Below are 22,602 nucleotides of genomic sequence, written 5' to 3' on the forward strand. Positions count from 1 at the left end.
GCTGGCCCCTCCCTCCCACACTAAGCAAAAGTCTGCGTTGAGACTGCCATCTAAAGGAAACTGTTACCTGTTTCACTGGTCACTTACGGACCTTTCCCATGTAACTTGTGCCACCCAGGAAAAGGTTAGCAAAGCATTTAACACAGAGACACTCACTTTCAAATTTTCCAGTTTGTTGGGTAGCTTACACTGATAGATGCTCTGTAGCTGAAGCATGTTCACTGTCATACTGGTTTAAGATGCAGCTTATTCAGTATTCATGAGTCATGTTTGAATATATTTTTCTATATGTAATTGCTTTACTAAGACTCTCTTCTTGTATATGTGCCTAATGTGCATCACTATCAGTGGTGCATTATTATCTCCGTAATAGCCATAGCTCTTTCTCTCATTTTGTCTGTCTCTCCATCTGTGTTTTTCTTTCTGTTTCTCCACTTTTACGTTTTTGTCTGTCTGCCTCTCTTTGTGTGTCTCTGTTTCCCTTTCTTTGTGTCATCCTTTCTGTGTTGATGTAATTCATCCACAGTTGAAAAGCAATGGTGCAGTTGATTAGGCTGCAATGCCTTAGCTCACTGCTTTCCCCCTCCTTTTCTCTAGCCATTAACCCCTTGCTGTGGACTGAGAGGGGGCATAAACTGTAGACTGAGCCACTATCAAAGTGCTATAATTAGCTGCTGTAGTGCAGTGCTGCCCTTTTAAGATCACTGCTACAATGGTCCCTGACCACTGGTCATAGTTTCCGGTCTGAAATACAAAGCCTTTATCCAGGCTAATTATGAAGTTTCTGTAGGAATCACACGGTTTTTTCTGGGTGTTCCGGTTTTCCCCACCATCAAAAAAGACATGCATGTTAGGGTTAGTAGTCCTGTCTGTGTCCCTGACCGAGGTATGGCAAGACGAACTGGAGTTGGTCCCCAGATGCTGCACAGTGGCTGCCCGCTGTTAAATGCAGAGTGTAATTTCCCAATAGGGATCAATGAAGTATCTCAAAATAAAAAAATAAAAAAATCCACGCATCCTCACTAGGCTAGCTTTTGTGATCTCTGATTGCTTCATCCTAGCATTATTGGTGCTGACATGAATAAAAATGTTGCTGAAAAGAGTGGTGCTGTGTGCCTGGGTTCCCTGATTCTCCCTCTATGATGCCAGCACCCTAAGAGTATCCTTTATGTCCGAGACTCTGGCCCAGGTAAACAGTGAACCAAGGCTGACAAAGCTAATCTTATATTGTGGTTAATGGAGTCTCCTATCAGTAGTTGCTTTACTCTGTCAGCAGGAGTGGGAGAGGCATGCTGGTAGGTAGGACTACCAACAGGGCTGGTAAGGGGCAAAAACCTGTTTGCAGTCGGGAGAGGTGGCTGCAGACCAGGCCACATGACCGGTGGCTTGCTTTTGCGAGCCTTCCCACGCTGGCAAAAAAAAAGAGACAAACTCCGCCACATCTGCCGACGAGGCTAAGCTAGTGCTAACAATAGCAGATCTGTTGTCAGGCCCGGGGCTAATGCTATCTGGAGTGCCCATCACATCTAACGTAATCCTAACTGAAAGAAGCTTCTCTAACTCATGACGACGTGTCTCTCATAGACACAACCTATCTGTAACTCCATAACAGTCACCACACACCATCGTTTTAACAAGGCTGCTTTGACTGCAAATGCATTAAAGCTTACTGCTAAGCTAGGCTCAAAGCTAGTACACAGACTAGGAATGAAAGGCTCACTAACACAAGAGTTATTAGAGAAAGAAAACTAACAAATCTAGTGATAAGTGAACTAAGCACAGTGAGTGCTTATTTCACAGAGAGTAAGAGAATAAACAGCAGTTATCAGTGTCACACTGTGGCAACCCCTAACGGGAGCAGCCAAAAGTAATAGTAGTAGTAGTTTTTTTCTTCTCAATTTTCTCCCTTTTTCTCCCCAATTGTATCTGGTCAATTACCCCGCTCTTTTTGAGCCGTCCCGGTCACTGCCCCACCCCCTCTCTGCCGATCCAGGGGGGCGGGGGTGCCCCGACTGACCAGAGGAGGCGCTAGTGCAGCAACCAGGACAAATACCCACATCCGACTTCCCACCCGCAGACATCGCCAATTGTGTCTGTAGGGACGTCCAACCAAGCCGGAGGTAACATGGGGATTCGACCCGGTGATCCCGTGTTGGTAGGCAACGGAATAGACCGCTACGCTACCTGGACACCCTAGTAGTAGTAGTAGTAGTAGTAGTAGTAGTAGTAGTAGTAGTAGTAGTAGTAGTAGTAGTAGTAGTAGTAGTAGTAGTAGTAGTAGTAGTAGTAGTAGTAGTAGTAGTAAGCTCACGAAGGCAAATCTCACAAAGGTGGAAGCTGGATGCTGGAAAAAAATAATCTTTTTACATTCCTCTCAGGGTGTCACAGATAAAAGAAAAAAATCTTGTGACCGAAATGAGTATTACAAACACTTGGAAAAATGATTCAGACAAAAAAGGAAAAAAAATCACTTGCCTCTCAGGACTTCCGTAAATTGCCTTTAAGGAGTGGTTCTGATAGGATATTTTTGTAATAACATGGAAAGTTGGGTTAAAGCACTATTCTTATTTGTCACAGAACATTGAGTCAGTTCATCTGGATACAATGTTTATTGAGAGAAACGTTTCATCATCACTCATCTAAACATTGTATCCGGATGAACTGATTCAACTTTTCAGCAATTTCCTTACCTAGATTACTGAGCATGCATAAAGATGTTCTTATTTGTCATGATTTTGTTATTTTTCTTTGAGTCCCGGTGGTGATTTATTTATTTATTTAGTTTGCTGTCAGGGCAGTTTCAGAGCTGTGGTTGGTCACTGCTGCTAAATGATTGGAAAGGATGTATTTTCATAACGTTTCAAAACGAATGTCTCTCCCGCAGTGCACAAAGTCACCCGCTTTAGGTCTTGGTGTGGTTCAGTGGTCTCCCTGTGACGACTACTCTAGTTTCCCCTCTGATGGTCAGTCTGTTCACACCAGATGTCCAACACCAGACGCTCAGCTTAATACCACTGCTGTAATGAGCTGAAGAAATACATCATGCATTTTTAATGAGCCACCCTGGCAACACAGGGCCTTGTGAAGTATAGCCTAAGGGGTTGCCAGGTATTGACTAGGCACATATTTCTGCTCTTACAGCAAACCCCTGCAATTACAGATTTTGGTCTTTTTTCAATTTTTTTTTCTTCAATTTTTTTGCAGAATGGAAAGTTTTATGTGATGATAATGACTAGATAAAAATAGAAACTGGTTCCCAATCAGACATTTAGGCTGTTTTTTCTAAATGTTATATGTTTTGACTCGGGACATTTTCCTAATATTGAGCCGCAGCTTTTTAGACAATCCCTGACCCGGTTGTCTGAAGATGTAGGATAAAATTCCTCCTTCAGCCTGTTCCCCCTTCTGCTCCATTTACCTGTTAACTTTATTGCAAAGATTTTATTGGATTGATGCTTGGTACAGCCTGTGTAATCTGAGTAGCCGTTTTGATAACAAAAACTACTGATCAGGAGCTCTGTTTTAGTCATTGCCATAACACAGATTTGATCATCACTATTAGGTAACAGGGAGGGACCCGCCAAGCCAGTTAAGTTTGTCAATGGCTGCTAAGTTTCTCTAAGCCATTTTAGGTTATTTAAAAGTCCAATCTGTGATTTATTTGATCATATAAAGGTATCTTAACATACATAACAGTTGGTGTTACCAAAAATTAGCACTTTGTGTCTTTCTCAACTGATTTCAATCGAAAATACGAGTGGGCTTGTTTTATTCCAATGTTTACCAATGTAAACAAAATATTTATAACATCAGAAAAGATGAATACCTCAAATTTAGTTGTTTATTAGTTTTAGTCCTTTTATTAAAAGACTTGTCAATTAATCTGGGAGTGATAGCAGGTTCCAGTCCTATGTTTTGTATTTTGGTAGCGAGGCTACTCTTTTGTTGACATTTGAATTAAGGAGTGTACCTCTAAAATGTAACATTTTTTTCTTCACCTTTTACAGTAAATGGGTAAAAGGGGCTGTGCCACTGTAGAATCTGCTAACCATGTGGCTGTGATTAACTTGGTGCAAAGCAGCAGTGTACACTTTAAATGACACTTCCCATGGTAAAAGCAAAAAACAATTGACCCTTTGTCTCTCCAATGTGTGTCAGTTTCTACAGTTTGCTAGTACTTAAGTGAGGTTGAGTTTGGAACGCTGTGAGCCCCTGGGGAAAATTGTGGTTTTGTGGTTGCCATTGAAATGGGATCCTGTTCAACTCTCTAAAGTTCAACTGACTTCCTGGACTTTACCCTTTGACAAATGTGCACACACGATTACATATGCACTTCACATCATAGGGTAATGCTGTAAAGCCCCTTGAGCAGTGCTCACTCTAGTCTGCAATAGACTAGATTAACAACCTGTAGTTTACAGCACTTGGTCTGGACACCAAGTGTCACCAACCATGATCCATTTCTGAAGTTTGCTCCATTAACTTACAACACAGGGAGAAGATGACATTTTCACTTTGTAGCTCGCCGCCCAACGTATTCTATCATTCTGTTTATAATTTGCCTACCAACAAGGAGATCGCTGGGTTGAATCCCCATGTTACCTCCAGCTTGGTCGGGCATCCCTACAGACACAATTGACTGTGTCTGCGGGTGGGAAACCGGATGTGGGTATGTGTCCTGGTCACTGCACTAGCGCCTCTTCTGGTGGGTTGGGGTGCCTGTTCGGGGGGGGGGGGCTGGGGTGGATAGCATGATCCTCCCATGTGCTACGTCCCCCTGGTGAAACTCCTCACTGTCAGGTGAAAAGAAGTGGCTGGCGACTCCACATGTATCAGAGGAGCATGTGGTAGTCTGCAGCCCTCCCCGGATTGGCAGAGGGGGTGGAGCAGCGACTGGGACAGCTCGGAAAATAGGGTAATTGGCGAAGTACACATAGGGAGAAAAAAAAAGGGGGGGGGGTAAATAAATAAATAATCCAGAATTATTCCATTATCTTCAGTAATGCCCTTATTTACATACAGACAGTCTGCACCTAGTAGCTGCTTATAGTCTTATATTTGGCTACTGAATTCAAGTGCTTTGTTTAAAACGTTTATCACTTGTTTTCCCAGCTGTTGGGAATTTTAAACCTATGACCCTTAGTCATAAGCAAGCTTTTCCAGTCTTAAAACTTACAGGTAGTCTCATTTGTTGTGTTGTATGATAGCTCTGTACATCTCACCATTTCAGGCTGAGCTGTCGGTGGTACTTGCCTTCTCCCACCCCCAGTCATTTGCCTAGCGCCTGCATATTTCATGTGTATTGATCATGCAATAAAAACATCACAGGCACTGTGTTAGGAATCCTCCAGGGCACTAGCATTATTTATGACCTCCTGTAAGCCACTTCAGTTCTGTTAGCTTCTTTGTAATGCCAACATCAAATAATGGTGATGAACAGCCCATTGACTGGCTTTGTAGATTGTCATCCTTTGGAAGAGAAGTGGCTCTTATTACAGTGGGGTGTGCAGCTTGCTCTAAAGCACTGAAGATGTTTAACATGTTGGCTGAAGCAACTGTGAAACTTCAAATTGATATCAGTTGCCCATGTGCTGTAATTTAATTCTGCCTGGATTTGTTTCCCTGTGCTGCTAAATCTGTGTTGTGTCACAGTCTTTGTTCATTGTTTTAAAGACGGGTTTGTACAGACTGTTCTACCAGTGCTTAGACTACATCTCCATAGTTTGTTTTCAATTCTGTTTGTGTCTCACATGGCCACCCTGCCTCTGATACTTTTGTAACAGCAGCTCCTGATATTCACTTTAACCCAGTCTGTCCTGCTTTTTCACTTCCTGCTCTGTGGTTCACCTTCCCTTCCTCTTTTCTTCATCTTGTGTTCAGCTTGGTGTGCCACTCTGCCACAGGCGTGGGTAGGTACAGCAGCCTGAGCTTGAGCTTGTTTCTTTCCTGACCTTTCAGTGATTTCCTCTGCGGCCCATGTCTAGCTCAGTCAGTGCAGTATGGCACTGACAAATTCAGGGTTAAGGGCTCAATTTCCTGTGGTTGTTTAGTGGGTAGACCATGGTATTAATTCTTGTTATTTTTATTTAGACATCAATAAAAGTTGAAAGGGAGACAGCTTAAGGGAGACAAAGCTCTATATGGATTGCAGCCCAGGACAGTTGGGGTTATCTACTGTATCTGGGCACATGTCCAGGGTTTGGGGTTCTGCTTATAATGAAAATGTACATATCGATATTATTGTGCTTTGGATAGAAATATCATCCTAATACATGATGCAGTTTCTGTTACCTGTGAAAGCCATGAATATGTTCTGTGTTATAAGGCTGAGAATGTTAGTGTTTCATCAACACTCATCTCTCACTGACTAGTAACTTCCCCCCCTCAATTACAGAACAAACTTATATCCACTCAAAGGTGATTCACAGATCCATCCCCATCTCGCCCCCTCCCGATTTCTCCTCCCATCAGACGGTGTCTCCATCAGGTCAGGGCCGCTCCGAGTCGCCCGTCTACACCAACCTTCAGGAACTGAAGATTTCCCAGTCCAACCTGCCCCCTTTGCCCTCAGGCTCCCCGCTCCACGTGCTGGGGGACTGGGAGACCTACAAGAACCAGAGTGGCAGGCATTTCTACCACAACCGCTCCACCCAGGAGAGGACCTGGAAGCCTCCCCGTGCCAGGGACACCAGCAGTGGGAGCACCCGAGGAGAAAGCCACAGCACAGGGGAGAGCACCGAGGTACAGAGGAGCACGCATGCGCGTGCATACACACACACACACTCGCACAATCACATCTATCCCAGATTTATATGGACTTGTGAAACTGACTTATTTTGAAACTGCTTTTGAGTCATGTCCATGGAAATACTTTAGCTATACCACACTTCCCCCTACAGCTCAAAATAAGTCACTGCCTGCCCAACTATGAACTCTATTAATACATTTGCTCCTAATGTAAACTGCAGCAGTTGAGTCCTGGGTTGGCATTTCATTTCGCTGTCCAACAGACAGTTATTAGTGACTTCTGGCTTCCTATTGGGTCTTTGGTTTTCAGTTTTGTGCTTTGCTAAAATGTTAGTGGTGTTGGGCATATTATTCCTCTATGATTGGCTGTGGGTACACTCTATTCCTTTGTTGTCTGTACCTGTGGTAAAAAGGCCCTCTCTCCATCTCTCATTCTTTCTCTCCTCCTTTTTCTCTTTTGACACTCATGGTAGACCACTCCTCTCTCGCTCTCGCCATCTTTCCTCCCCCTTCTCTCACTTTCAATTGCTCGTCTCCAGCCTCTGTCATCGGAGGATACCTGCCTCAGTACCTACTCTAGCCAATCAGACAGCCAGTATGGCTCCCCGCCGCGTGGTTGGTCAGAAGAGATGGATGAACACGGTCACACGCTGTATGTCAGCGACTATACCAATGAGAAGGTACTGGCTGCATGGGGACCAACTTGCTCTCTGGTATCTGTGCTGTGCTTTTGGGCTGCTTGGGTGAGACTTCAAGTCTCTGGATAGTTTTGGAGTGAATTCCCTGCTTGGTTGCAGTACTCAGGGTTTCCACTATGCTAATACAGCAGTTGTGAGCCATCACGGCAGGGGAGCAATTACCGCTGGCTGAGAATATGTCAAATTCATTGTCATCTCTAATTTGCCTCAAAATGCACAAACAGTGATATGACCTGTACTTAGTTAAGTATGTTTTGATATATTTATGAATCCAAAAAGGTTCTAATGAATCCAGCAAGAATAGTTAAATGAGTTTAAAAAAGATAGTTGTAAAATCATAGTGTAATGAGGCTTAGAGCTGAAATCGCTCGAGTTGGAACCTAAACAGACAGACTTTTTTTTACCAAAATCAAACACGCAATCATACACAAATACACACTTGTTTATACATCCTTGTGGGGACAATAATTTTCAAAATACTATTTCCCTTAACCAAAACCCTAAAATGAACCCTAACATTATGATCCAAAACACGTAAGTGATTTTTATGTAGCACTTTTCACAGTCAGTCACAAAGTGCATCACAATGAAAGAAAAGGGAAAAATAATACAAATAAATGAATAAAATATATAAAATGCAAATGCAATGGAATGCATATTCCAAACAATAACAAGCAATGTTAACAACCCAAATTTAAACCTATCCTTTACCCCTAATGTTACTAGATATGATAAATGCTAGACCTAAGTCTAATCATAACCCCAATTCACAGAGAGTTGATACAGTTCGTCCTGACACGTTTATTGAAACGTTTCATCACTCATCTAAATGACCTCTTCAGTCTCAACTGACTGCAGGTATCCCCACCCTTATAAACAATACAGTGGCATAACAACCGAAAAACAACAATTGGTTTCCTATGTAAATTATCATGACCGTTAACTAGAGTTACAGTGGCCATGTGTACTATTCAATGGGCGTTTGTCAAAGCCAGGAAGATGCCCAAACAGTGCACCAGCTGATCGTAGAGAGGAGACTCAAAGACAGAGAGTTGAATCAGTTCATCTGGACTCAACGTTTATTGAGAGAAACGTTTCATCACTCATCTAAGTGACCTCTTCAGTCTTAACCGACTGCAGGTATCCCCACTCTTATAAACAATACAGTGGCATAACAATTGAAAACAACCGGTTGTGTGATGGTCAGAAGGTTTAATCCTCAAGAACAAATATCTTGTCCATATGGTAGGTAGGTCAGTATACACACCAGAGAGTCTGACCTTTCTCCTTTCTAAGTATGTGCATACATTTGAGCGTATACATATATTTACTGATGTGCGTGCGTGTGTTTGTGTGTGTGTCTGTGTGTGTGCGTGCTTGTGTGTGTTTGTTCCCAGTGGATAAAGCATGTTGATGACCAGGGCAGACCTTACTACTACAGTGCAGATGGCTCCAGGTCAGAATGGGAGTTACCCAAGGTGAGATCCTGTGTCCCTCCTCTGTTCCTGTGACTAGTCTGATCCTCCTAAATATTCTAATCCAACTAATTTTACTGAGATAAAGAACACAAATTATTATCGACTTGTATTATAACAAGTTGTGTAGTGTTTACCAGGTTTGGGACCCGTTAATTCCAGCAATTCAGCTAATGGACTTTGTGCAGAATTCCAGCCAAACAATTTAAAAAATAAAAATTAAAAATACATACACATTTTCAAAACTCATTTTTGGTATAATTTGTTAGTTGTATTCAACCTATAAAGACAAAAATCTCAAAGGAATTCATCACTATCTGTCTGCATTTTGAATTGGTAGAATTTAGAGTGCATCAACACAAGACCTTTGTTTCCCTTCTGCCAGTACAACCATTCCCCTCCCCAGTTGTCTGGAGAGGCTCCAAAGACCCGCAGCCTGGACAGGAAGCAGGTAGAGCCCATCGTCCTGACCAAGTGGAGACACAGCACCTATGTGCTGGAACCTAGCGACAAGGTCTGTCAGCTGCACAAACAAATCAACCTCAAATAACATTTAATGGAAACGACACTTTTCATTGAAAAGAACTCTGATTACACCAATTTTTGTCAATAGCATTACTACTACATTGCAGTAATTGGTGTTAATTGTAACAATTAATTAATTGTTACATTACTGGTATTTATGATCACTAGATATTCCGTTTACATTTGTATGATTTTGAAAATGTTTCTCATGTATTAAGACTGAACCTTTTCCAGATCGAGGCGTGGTTCTGGTGAGGACTGTTACCTGTAATATATTGCAGTGTTCAGTGATAAACTGTGATTTGAATCCAGAGTGACAGTTGTAGACTGATTGGTTGTGTTGCAGCGGCTCTTCAAAACCAGGCGTTTCCGTACAGGCTCTGCCCGCCTACACCCATACAAACACCAAGTCAGTTGCATCTCCTTCACCACCACTGCAGCCAATCAAGTGCCTTGTCCCCAAATCCGAGTGGCTAATCACATTGCTTGAAAATGATCAGACAAACAAGAATGATGCTTACATGTCACCTGTTTTTAAGCAGTAGTTGCACCTTTTTTCAATCCTAATTCTCCAAGTTGATTGATCTCGTTTGGATCATTTGAAAATTGCTGCACAAGAATGAGGATATTTAATCACATTAAAGTGTGTATTTGAGAATTAGGCAACTGTAATACCACAGTAAAAATAATCAGGAGCATTTAGGTTCAGTGGTTATCTAGACGCACAAAGAATATTTGCCTTCGCACACTGCTGTTCAATACGTGGCTCACAGATGTTGCATAATTAACATGATCGCACTTTCATTGATAATTGAAATCTCTGGCTCTAATGGAGTGTCAAACTCCTTCAGTGACTCTGTTCTCCACTCTCTGTCTCATTAATCCCTCACCTGTTCTCAGTAATGTCTTCTGGTCAGTGGTTTTGTTTTTTGTGACAGTGTCCTGTATCCTCCATGTCTCCTCAATAGGATGCTCAACTGGGCCCCAAGCCCTCCTCTCCTGACTCAGATTCCTGCCCCTCATCTCCCAAGCCCCCCGCCTCTGTTAGTATGCCCCCTCTCTCCTCTCTCCCTGCACACCCACCGAGGGGTAATTAGTCCATGGCTATAAGCAGTTAGACACAGGGCAATGAATTGGGCAATACTCATAAGCAACTTGGCCCAAGGCATTGCCTCAGTTTTGTGGTTTTAATCACATTATGCCAGGATCAGACTACACAATATTTTTGTCTTAAATGATGGTCACCATGTCAGATTAGGCAATCACAGTGTCATACATTCTTCCGTGTTTTGGCTTGGAGACTAGCAACACTACAAGTATTACCCCAACCAATCATCACATGCTGCCTTTCATGAACTTTCGCAAGTTCATAGGTCATCAGGGAGGAGGGTCAAGAAATTGTCAGTCATGGCTACAGAAGTACTATGTGTGTGAAGCTGTCAGTCTTTTGTTCCGCAAAGCAAAAAGAAATTAAAAAAAAAGATCGTGTACACTGTTGCGGCTAGCGCTACTGGGGAATGATAACCTAGTATAGCTCAATCAGCTACTCATTAGGTTGCTGAAGTGCCTCCGCTATTTCTCGCCAACATTTAGCCCAGCTTTTTTACTCTGTCATGGTACTCCCTAAAGGAAATGTCAAAATGGCAGAGGTATTGTTGCCACTGCTCAACAAACCTTTCCTCGGTTTGGTTGTTCCACCTGACAGCAGCAGCATTGCTTTCTCTCTGCCATGTTTACATATGTGCACCAGAGAGCACTCTGTCATCCTATTGGTCAAGGAACACGTCACAGGAGATATCAGACTAGGCAGGAAAACACAAAAGATTCTGACATGCTAGACTTTTCATCATGGTGTCACAGGGCGTCCCAGACACCACATTGCTGTTATTTAATTATGTCACACTACACGGGGTAAAGACACCTGTTCGTCATTCTCAACATTCATAATCGAGCCCGATGCTGGAAATTTGTCGGCAAAGACAAAATCGTGTCATAATCAGGCTGAATTCGTGTAGTCTGATACTGGTATTAGAGCTTGTTTTACCCACAGAAGATCCAAAGTGTTTTTTGACCCTGTCGCTTGACACTGAGCTTTATCTTTTATGCTTCCCCTGTAATCCTCCTGTTTATCACAATCTTAACAGTGACTAATGATGGATAAAAACATAAACTGTCAAGGCAACTTCACATCTTGGGCCGGTTGGCCAGTTTTGTACCTTTATCCTCTCTGGTCCATTCTGCTATCGCTCTCAGATGTCTGCATGCTCTATTTCTCTGAGTGGGAACAATGACAGGATTTTTTTCTGAGCTGAAGTGGTGATTGTTTTGGTGGCTGGGGACCAGTGTTGTTTTGGTGTTTTTATTTTATAAATGTCTTCCTTTCAGAGCTTTCTCTGGCAGGCCACTTTGGGTTTCATGCTTGATGTTTAATATCTGGGTTTAGAAAGCTGACAGCTGGTTTCTCCTTATCTGTGATTCTGTTTTGGGTGTTAAGAAAATTAAAAAAAAGCCATGGATTTGTGTGTCTTCCTTTGTGTGTTGCTGTGTGTGTGTTTACCCACTTCTCTACTATTTGCTTCTTTGCAGCCCTCTGAAAAGTGTGGTGTCCTGAATGTCACAAAGATCACTGATCAAGGCAAGAAAGTACGGTGAGTAGAACTAAGTCAGGCTGGAACGATGTTATATGTGAGTACAGTGCTGCACAACACAGTAGTTTATGGCCAGCATATGGCTATTGTATGTTTTCCCCGAAAGTAGATGTTTTAAAGGTGCTTTTTCATGTTATCTTTGCTCACACATCCATTCCTTCTTATATCCAATGATTACTTCTGCTTCAGCATGTGGGGTTAAACACATTGTTCTTTTGCTAATTTATTATATTAAAATTAGTAATCCTAAACATTACAACAACAAATTTACAGGAGCTGCAAGTTACATTTTATTTTTGTTTTATATTTTCATTCCCCCGTGGCAAAATGATTACAAAGGAACCCTTTTAAACTATCTTTTTGACAGGGTGATTTACTATGTCTGTGATGTTTTTGAATCATGTTCAACAGGAAAAACTGGACCTCCTCATGGACCGTGCTGCAAGGTTCTTCACTTCTATTCGCCAAAGGCCAGGGAGGTGGGACCAGCTGGGTGAGTTAACAACAGTCTATCCAGCTGAAACGATCCTGAGGCATCCAGTGGATAGAGATGAGCATAGATGAGATGTGACATGTTCAATGAAGATTCAGGCTGTCTCAGTTGGTGCCACTTTCTAACTTCCAGAACTCCTAATCCCTGTCATAATGAGGTCCAGGTGGCTGAAGTAGTGAATCAGGACAGGCATTTGCAGTTCTTAATGGGCAGGCACTAGTTCTTACACCTCTCTGCTTTGTAAACTGATAACCAGTGGCAAGATTGAGGAAGCCAAGTGAGACAAGACCTCTAATCTATGTCCTTTTTTTTTTAGAGGGGGGGCTCTTTATTGATAGGAGTATGTCGCCATGTGATGTAACCCAGTGAGCTATTAGAGCGCCTGGTATCATTTTACACAGTTGTACCATACAGATGCAGGACTTGCACACGCTAGTTATCTACGTTCTTGCTGTACAAAATATAGGCTATTCAATATTGCTCAGTTACTCAAATGCACAGTACAGATTCAATAATGAATATAAGAAGCATTCATTCACAAACTCAGTTAGATGACGTTTAAAGTTTTATGTTCACATCATAAAGTATCAGTAGGTTACATGTATCAAACACATGACTTATAAACCCTGCTGTATGGGCTTGACATACACAAATACTTTCCATACTTATCATTTAAAACTACGCCAAATGTTCATTATAAAACATGACCTAAAAGACTAACAACCCCAGACCTGCAGAGGCTATAAGCAATCACCGTCTCATCTAAACAGGTGACCTGCCCCTATGGGTGCTGTTTGTGGTGCTTATTTTTTGTGTAAACAACTGCAATAAAACAACTGCTTCAGTGGACCGACTAAAACATGCAGGTAAATACAGTCAAGCAAGGCACAATAAATCTAAGCAATATAACTACATCAAGAATTGTACACATACCTACATGGGCAGTTCCATCAACAGTGAAGCCAGAGAGAGAAGGGGGTGTGCATTTCACTCATTCACTCATCCTATTTGAAGAGGAAGGCCATTCTCCTGTCTTTCATGGTGGTGAAGTGGTCAGTAAGTCAGTTTTGGTGTTAGCCTGCTGTCACTCCTAATTTTAATTTAAGTTGCTCCTAGTAGTCGTTTAGTAAAGTTGTTTTTTTCACTAAAAACTCAAAATCTCCACTCTCCATAACTGCTAGCCACTACTTACTAACAGTGATAAGTCTCCCATTTTTCTTTTTTTCCCATTGCAGTCACATTGATAACATGCTATGATTTGATTGTCGGCTGGCTTCCCTTGGCATAGCCCTGACTAATTGCAGTTTGGCAGTGGCATGATGACGGTAGCCTCATCTGATTGATTAATCCTTCAGTTTTTTTTCACCAAGAGAACCCAACTCTGGCCAGGCATCCTCGACATGACTACGTCTACAGTAGGAGTGCAATACAGGGTTTCACCAAACACATCAACTGACATTCACCACATGTTAATGTTTAGAGAGGCACTGTTTCACACTTTGTAAAATACTCGGTGAGAAATGGGAAGAGGTGACAGCAGCGGCACAGAGGAATTACCGAAACTGTTAAAGTGTTTTTAAAAAAAAACGGGGAACCATGCTTCCCTTGGCCTCCAGGAGAGAAGGCCACTGCTGATAACATGTTTGCAATATGTGTTTAAAATGTTGCTTGTGAGGTCATGGATGGGGGGGAGGGGTCTAATTTCTCCCTTTCTTGGATACATCCTTTACTTTCTCTTTTCATGTCTCTCACTCCATCCGTTTATCCCTCGCTTCACCCACATATCTTCTTTCCACTCTTTAAAACTTCCATTCCACCACCAACATCTTTCTCCATCAAGCCAGACCCCCACAGTGGTTCCTTTCCCAAGCTGCTCCTGTTGCTGTTAACCGGCTGGAGGCCCCCGGCCACATGGTGTCCCACTGTCTCCTATAGCTGCTCTAAGCCTGGCCACAACCCTTCTGTATGTCCTTCTCTGTGTCCTCCTTTCGCATGCCACCTCCCACCTGTCTGTCATGCTCTGGTCCCAACCTCTCTGTGTTCAGAGAGAAGCATGGGGGTGGGGATAAGGGACATTGGCAATGTGTTGCCTAGCCAAGTGGGTTTAGGATGTTGCTCGACACATCTCAATCAAAGGCTTTTTAAAGAATCTGAAAAGGTATATAATATCCAATGTCTTTCCCATGCCAGTAGTGCAGTGTCATATGCAGACAGGCCATTACATGGACAGGTTATAACATACAAGAAAGACTTTAGAAAGCTGTGCAGTTTTGACAGGTCACATGGTGTCACAGTAAATAAAACAACTTTTGCTGCTGAAGGATAGTTCCATCAAAATACGTGTTTTGGGGGTGTTTTTCTGCAAAATTGCAAATCCATTATTTCCCTAAAAATTTGTCAGTTTTTCTGTGTTGTGAGTTCTGAGTTAAAGAGTTCTCAAGACGAAACTATTCAATCATACCACTTAATGGAGCTTGACAGTGTTATAGGGCTATACTTGTCCTGATCTTGATTAAACCTGTAATCAAGTATCTACTGGAAAATCAAATGGGCTGGGTATCCGGGTAGCATGGCGGTTTATTCCATTGCCTACCAACATGGGGATGGCCAGTTCGAATCCCCGTGTTATCTCCGGCTTGGTCGGGCGTCCCTACAGACACAATTGGCCGTGTCTGCAGGTGGGAAGCTGGATGTGGGTATGTGTCCTGGTTGCTGCACTAGCGCCTCCTCTGGTCAGTTGGGGCACCTGTTCAGGGGAAAGGGAGATCTGGGGGGAATAGCGTGATCCTCCCATGTGCTACGTCCCCCTGGCGAAAGTCCTCACTGTCAGGTGAAAAGAAGCGACTGGCGATTCCACATGTATCGGAGGAGGCATGTGGTAGTCTGCAGCACTCCCCAGATCGGCAGAGGGGATGGAGCAGCGACCAGGATGGCTCAGAATAGTGGGGTGATTGGCTGGATACAACTGGGGAGAAAAAGGGGGGGAAATCCCAAAAACAAAAAAAAATCGAAAGGGCATTTTTATGAAAATATCTACTTTGGCTGAATTTAAAAAAAAACATCTAGTCATCTTGCAAGGGGAGGTCATTAAATTTGATTTTGGACAGTGGTAATTTCAGCATTTGAATATGGAAATCATTAATTTAACTTGGGACATTAACAACTGATCAAAATATGGCTGTTTTTTTTAATCGTGTTTTTTAATGAGAATAGCAGGAGAAATTTCCTGGCATCTTCTTCATAGACAAAATGAAATTTATGTGGTCCTGGGGTAAGATATACCTATTCCCTAACCTCCTCTGGAAATGCATTTACTGAGGGGTATTATCTGCTGAATTTCAAAGGAGTCATCGACCAGAGACATGGACATTTCGTGGATGGCTCTTATTAATAGCTGACTGAATGACCTTTTCAAGAATACCACTGACTGTGTCCTGTATGCAGTTATTGTAAAAAATGCTAAATTTCCATGTTCTGTCTTTGACCTTGCCAGCAAAAGTCAGGAAGCGAGGCAGGTCTCCATTGTGACATTTTTCCAAAGAGCATATGTCTAATTTAAAAAATCATGGGAACAGAAAAGTCCTTTAAAAGACTGAAACTCTAATTTCTTCAAGTGTTTCTTTGTCAAATCTCTGAGGACCATAAATGTGTTTATGAGCGTTTACAGCACTGAAATAGTTGCACTGTGAAATATTCCCAGTGTTGGGTGGTGGGATAATCTAGTGGTTAGTATGCTCATCCTCCATCTGGAGGGCCCTGGATCCCTCGCCGCCATAGACGTTTCCTTAAAGGTCCTGTGGAATTTTAAAAGGATTTTCGGTCTTGTTACTTACCTCTTTTAACTACATCTATTTAACGCTATTTCCTAGACATTCCTCAAAAGGTATTTTGTTTCATTGTTTTATTTTTGTGTATGTAAGATTAATGCTCTTCTCTTCCTGAAAAGTACACTAAATGTTTAGTTATGTTATCCTGTACTTGTGGGCATACACCAGAAAAATGTCCAATGAATGGGGTGCAAGACTGAGAGAAGATGAGTCATCTTTTACCACCAACTTGAAACTAGCGTATCGATGTCTTCATTCTTCTAAAAATGTCCGGTCGTGTTTGGCTGTCAGTCAAATCACACTCGTTCCCCTTACAAAATCCTGCCCTATGGTTCTGTTCGATAGGTTAAATTGAAGAAGTTTGTAGTGCTCTAAATTATGTTTTATGGGACCTTTAAGCATGTATCTAGCTAAAGAAACCTCCCCCCCGGCCCCAGGGGAGTAGTAAAGGTTATCTAATTAAACAAATAGTTTTTAAAAACCAACAAACAAACCCTGTCTGTGTTAATCTGCCCCTCTTGTGATGCCTGCTGTTTCTTCTCTTTTCACCATTCAGTTTGGAGCCAGCCAGTCACCCGAGTTCACAGTAGACCTGAGGGGGGGTTCAGTGGAGTGGGCCTCCAAGGACAAATCCAGCAAGAAGCACGTCATTGAGGTGAGGAGCTTCTACGTGACCAACTCTTATCTCTTGTTTGCATCCATATTTCTGTCCTTTGGAAGCAGCCCTGTGATGAATCTTAGTTGGAATAAGAGAGGATGAATCTCATACCTTGGAGACTGCTCTCTCTCGCTCTCATACATAGAAATGTTTTTTCCTCTCTGTGTGAAACTGATATTGTAGTTTTTTTCTTACAATCTCAAAATTGGTTTGGAGTATACCCCATATCTGCATGACCGACAACTGGATGCAAGACTCCCTAAAGATGAATTCTCTCCAAGTTTCATCAAGGCTGTGCTTCAGCTGCATATCACAGCATTATTCATTTATATTGTTTTTTAAACAGGTAGTCCCATTGAGATCCAGATATCCTTCTTAAGAGAAATCTGAGAACAAATGTACCTTTAAAAACACATTTCAAACATTTGAAAATAACAGATGAGTAGAGTCTTGTTGCATAGCCTGACACATGATGTTCAACCAACGAGCATAAAACACACAAAGACAGTGTTGTAGTCGAGTCACTAAACCTCGAGTCGAGTCTCGAGTCCCCAGTGTTCGAGCCGAGTCTCGAGTCCCCAGTGTTTGAGTCTGAGTCCGAGTCCCCAAGAAGAGTCCGAGTCGAGTCATCAAGGTTGAGTCTGGGTCGAGTTCCAAGATGGGCACCAGTGCTCCACTCTGGCACCGTAAAAAAAGCTGACATACAAATAATTATTATAAGTAAAATTTGATATAGCTATCAATATCTTATGCCAAATTATTAGGGCCTATTACAAAAAACTAACAAAAACACACAAAAAAAAGTCTTCATCAATTAACAAGTCCGAGTCCTCATCTCCCACTTCCGAGTCCAAATGCAGTCAATGTTCGAGTCCGAGTCACCGGTGCTCAAGTCAAGTCATGAGTTCTAAAACTCAGGACTCGAGCTGGACTCGAGTCCGAGCCCTGGACTCGAGTACTACAACACTACAAAGACATAAAACAAACTTAAAAACATCAGAGATTAAAGCTTTAAAATCCACAGGGAGAATAAAGTACTCTCATTTCAAAGCCTTTTCCAGTTTATTCCCTTTAAAGGTGCGCAGCATCACATGTACAGCTCCTGAGCTGTATGTGGACTATCAAAAACAAACCAGTCCAGACCTAAATAAATTTGATTAGAATTGAACTTGTTTACACATCAGACCCGTATTATATTTGGGTCTAGAGTCCAAGGATAGAGGATGTTGTAGAGGATTATTGCTGTATATTGCTGTATATTGTACTGATTGCAAAGCCTTTCAGGTCTACCTTGTGATTTTGGGCTATACAAATAAACTTGACTATTAAATAGTATTTGCAAATCATACTATGCATTTATTTACTATTAATTGAATCATTTGTAATTTATGCTTTTCTTAGAGCAGTGGTTCTCAATCCAGTCCTCAGGGACCCCCTGTACTGCTTGTTTTCTGGTCCATGAGGTAGTTAATTACATTCACCTGTTATGTCAGGTATTCCCCGCCATCTAATGACAACAGGAGAATTTGATTAACTACCTGGTTAATTAATTGAGCCACATGGGTGGGGTTTGTAAGAAAGGTCTACCCACTGAGTGCCAAAAAGATGAGACCAGGGGTGGCTAACCATGTGCCATAGAGAGCTATGTGTATGCAGGTTTTCATTCCAGCCTGACTCCACACCGTCAGCCAGTTGCACTAGCACAGTGTAAGTTCGATCTTTACCTAGTTCAAATGTAAATTGGCCCTGTGTTCGATTTTACGGGCAACTAAAAGTTATACCATTGCACTAAATCACATTTGTTCAACATAGACTTATGTTATATCTTAAAACTTACAACTAACACTAAGTAGGTGCAACATCCACCATAAAAAAAAGAAACTTTAATATGGCTTTTCGGTTTGAGCAAGTGGAAAACCTGCTGCAAAATTAAGAAATTGGAGGAGGACGTGGTTTGCGTTTCAGCGAAAGTTATTCTGTTAATTCAGCTAAAATATGTTGCTATACAATCTTCAGCACCTCGGGAGAAAGCGCACTCCACAATCATAGTGAATGAGCAAATGCACAGCGGTGCAAAATAAATACACACAAATTCATGTAGGACAGCCGGGCAGCAATCAACAAGCTTGTATGAAAGATTAAAAGAAGAAAAATTGTCTGATAAATATTACAAACTTGCCAGACGTAGGCCTATTCCCCCCTGACTTGGGAGGCTGGAACAATTAAACAATAAAACGTGCAGTTTTTTTTTGTGTGTGTGATTTTTTTAAGAAACTATTTACTCAATGCAACTTATAACAGGTTTACCATTCCAACAATAGTGACAAGGCAATGTATGCTCGAGGTAGTGCACAGATAATACATAAAAAAACATGCAGATTAAGAAATAAAAATAAAAAGAGTAAACATAAATAAATTACAAATCAAATTCACTACATAAGGCTCTAGTCTTCACAGCTTTAGAGTTTTTTCAGCATTTTCGTATGTTCAGGTAAGATTTTAAGTAGGACATGAAGACACTAAGGTTGGGTTTCTGTTTTGTAAATTTGCTGGTGTTTATATGGAATTTTCCTAATAAAGAAATAAGATTGAGGGGCATCCAGGTGGCGTGGCGGTCTGTTCCGTTGCCTACCAACACAGGGATCGGCAGTTCAAATCCCCGTGTTACCTCCGGCTTGGTCGGGCATCCCTACAGACACAATTGGCCGTGTCTGCGGGTGGGAAGTCAGATGTGGGTATGTGTTGTGGTCGCTGCACTAGCGCCTCCTCTGGTCGGTCGGGACACTTGTTCAGGGGAGAGGGGGAACTTGGGGAATAGCCTGATCCTCCCACGTGCTATGCCCCCTGGTGAAACTCCTCACTGTCAGGTGAAAAGAAGTGGCTGGCAACTCCATATGCATCAGAGGAGACATGTGGTAGTCTGCAGCCCTCCCCAGATCGGCAGAGGGGGTGGAGCAGTGACCAGGACTGCTCGGAAGAGTGGGTTAATTGGCAAAATACAATTGGGGAGAAAAAGGGAGGGAAAAAATCCCCCCAAAAAAGAAATAAGATTGATAACATTAATTTTATTGACAAGCATTTCATCAGCAAAAAAAAAAACATAAAATAAGTTCAGTTTTGAGTTTCAGTTGACTATCTCATTTCCTGTTTAACCTAATCTGTCTAATCTGTCAGTGGTTTTAATGTTTTTGCTGATCGGTGTACGTGCCTCTTTACCCCCTTTCTTCTGTTCTTTCTCTGTAAATACATGCCACATCAAAGCTGCATCATTGTACACATGCAATATCCAAAAAGCCAAACTCTCTTGACAGAGACATGCAATGCAGTCTACCCACTTGCACACACACATGGATACGTTGTACATACTGTAACTACACTACACTGTCAACATCAGCCCCGTCTTTCTCCCTGTCTCCTTGTGAATGATGTGTAAACCAAACTTGTCAATAAGTCAGGTTCAGTGTTGGACAGCTGGATGGAAGAAGTGATTGCTTAAACGAAGAACTGACTGGGAAAAAAAATCCTGTTTAAAAAAGATTAAGGTTATGCCAAAAAGTCTGACTAAAGGTACAGTCCCAGGGGGGAGTCCGGGTAGTGTAGCGGTACTAGCGGTCTATTCCATTGCCTACCAACATGGGGATCGCCAGTTCGAATCCCCGTGTTAACTCCGGCTTGGTCAGGCATCCCTACAGACACAACTGGCCATGTCTACAGGAAGCTGGATGTGGGTGTGTGTCCTAGTCACTGCACTAGCACCTCCTCTGGTCAGTTGGGGCACCTGTTCGGGGGGGAGGGGAAACTGGGGGGAATAACGTAATCGTCTCACGCACTACGTCCTCCTGGTGAAACTCCTCACTGTCAGGTGAAAAGAAGTGGTTGACTACTCCACATGTATTGGAGGAGGCATGTGTTAGTCTGCAGCCCTCCCCGGATCAGCAAAGGGGGTGGAGCAACAACTGGGACAGCTCGGAAGAGTGGGGTAATTGGCCAGGTACAATTGGGGAGAAAAGGGGGGGGAAATCCAGAAAAAAAGGTATAGTCCCCAAAAAGATGAGTTGTCATTTCATCTGTGTGGTGACAGAAGGAACAAAGAGGGTCAACATTTAGCCTAGATTTCACAATAACTGAATTAACTGGATAACACCTGTGCAATATTTTTCGAGATACCTCTCACACCTTACTTGAAACAAACAAAAAAAATCCTGGGTAATAACAATTTTTCCCCCCCATTTTGAATGGGGAGTCAAAGATGGCAACTATGTTAAGAGGGAACGGCCATCCCTGAACGGGGAGAGCTAGAGTACATCTGACGCCATCTTACAGTGCTGTGCTTGCAAACATTCCCAAATCCTCCGTCAATAGTACACATGGCCATTGAAGCTCTAGTTAATTGTCACACCCATATTTGCATATAAAACTGGTCGTTGGTTTCGGTCATTATGCCACTGTTGTTTATAAAGGTGGGGATACCTGTAGTCAGTTTAGACTGAAGAGGTCACTTAGATGAGTGATGAAACATATCTGTCAATAAACGTTGTATCCAGATGAACTGATTCAACTTTCTTTCATTTTCTTACCTGGATTATTGAGCACACATCAAGACACACAGAATCAGGTTTACTAATTGTTGACCGCTGGATTATTTCCCTAATACATTTATCATTAGTTTTTATACTCAAAAAAAAAGATCTGAATTCCCTATGTGTAATTCTGGTGGAGTAGTTTGATGGATAATATCTCTGGTTGCAGATGACATCAGAATTTTAATACCTGGTGGAATAGCATCAAAGACAATAGCAAATTCATTAGGAAGTACAGGAATGTTATGTTCTGATAAGAATTCATTATAAGTCAACATATGACCCTCCTTATTAAACAATTGACAGACAAGTATTGTGCCACCCATTTCTTTAATAACAATGATTTGCGTTTGAAACATATCCTGGTTTTTCCAAATGTAGTATTTGTGAAAGGAAAAATTATGTTTATATACCAAGGACCAGCATAAGAGTAACTTTATGAAAATAAGAGTATTTTACAAGAAGCTTTTCTATATTGTAATTGTATCTTAATAAAAATGTAAATCCTCCTAAGGCTTCAAGTACATATGTTGAAATAAAGTTCCATAAATAATTTGGATTTGTCAAGTAGCTTTTGAGCCACTTAATTTTAAAAGTGGAATGTAGAGTGCGAAAGTCTAAAACATTGAATCCACCAATACTAAGCTTGTTAATCATAATCATAAAATCAAACAAGGTCTTTACAGTTTTTGTGTAGACATCTTTTGAGATATTGAGAGCTGAGCTAGCATAAACAAGTCTTAATAGGCCCTCAGCTTTGGAGAGCAGGACTGGACCACTTATGGTTAAGTCTCTTTGAATCCATAAATTAAATCTCTGCACTACTACTACTACTACTTTCGGCTGCTCCCATTAGGGGTCGCCACAGCGGCTCATCCGTTTCCATTTCTTCCTGTCTTCTGCGTCTTCCTCTGTCACACCAGCTACCTGCATGTCTTCCCTCACCACATC

General features: G+C 42.0%; 1 protein-coding gene across 2 annotated transcripts in view; it reads left to right on the top strand.

The window, feature by feature from the left end:
• Positions 1-22,602, top strand: part of LOC130123449 (rho GTPase-activating protein 12-like) — a 104,164-nt gene that overhangs the window by 68,943 nt on the left and 12,619 nt on the right. The window contains exons 3-11 of one of the 2 annotated variants that reach the window (XM_056292616.1): positions 6,472-6,741; positions 7,221-7,427; positions 8,843-8,923; positions 9,306-9,434; positions 9,792-9,854; positions 10,414-10,488; positions 12,032-12,093; positions 12,505-12,586; positions 16,970-17,068. In XM_056292616.1, the coding sequence (XP_056148591.1) occupies positions 6,472-6,741; positions 7,221-7,427; positions 8,843-8,923; positions 9,306-9,434; positions 9,792-9,854; positions 10,414-10,488; positions 12,032-12,093; positions 12,505-12,586; positions 16,970-17,068 (1,068 nt within the window). The remainder of the gene's footprint in view (positions 1-6,471; positions 6,742-7,220; positions 7,428-8,842; positions 8,924-9,305; positions 9,435-9,791; positions 9,855-10,413; positions 10,489-12,031; positions 12,094-12,504; positions 12,587-16,969; positions 17,069-22,602) is intronic. The other variant, XM_056292617.1, reaches the window with a different exon arrangement.

Source organism: Lampris incognitus, chromosome 14 (assembly GCF_029633865.1).
Source record: "Lampris incognitus isolate fLamInc1 chromosome 14, fLamInc1.hap2, whole genome shotgun sequence".
Classification (NCBI taxonomy): domain Eukaryota; kingdom Metazoa; phylum Chordata; class Actinopteri; order Lampriformes; family Lampridae; genus Lampris; species Lampris incognitus.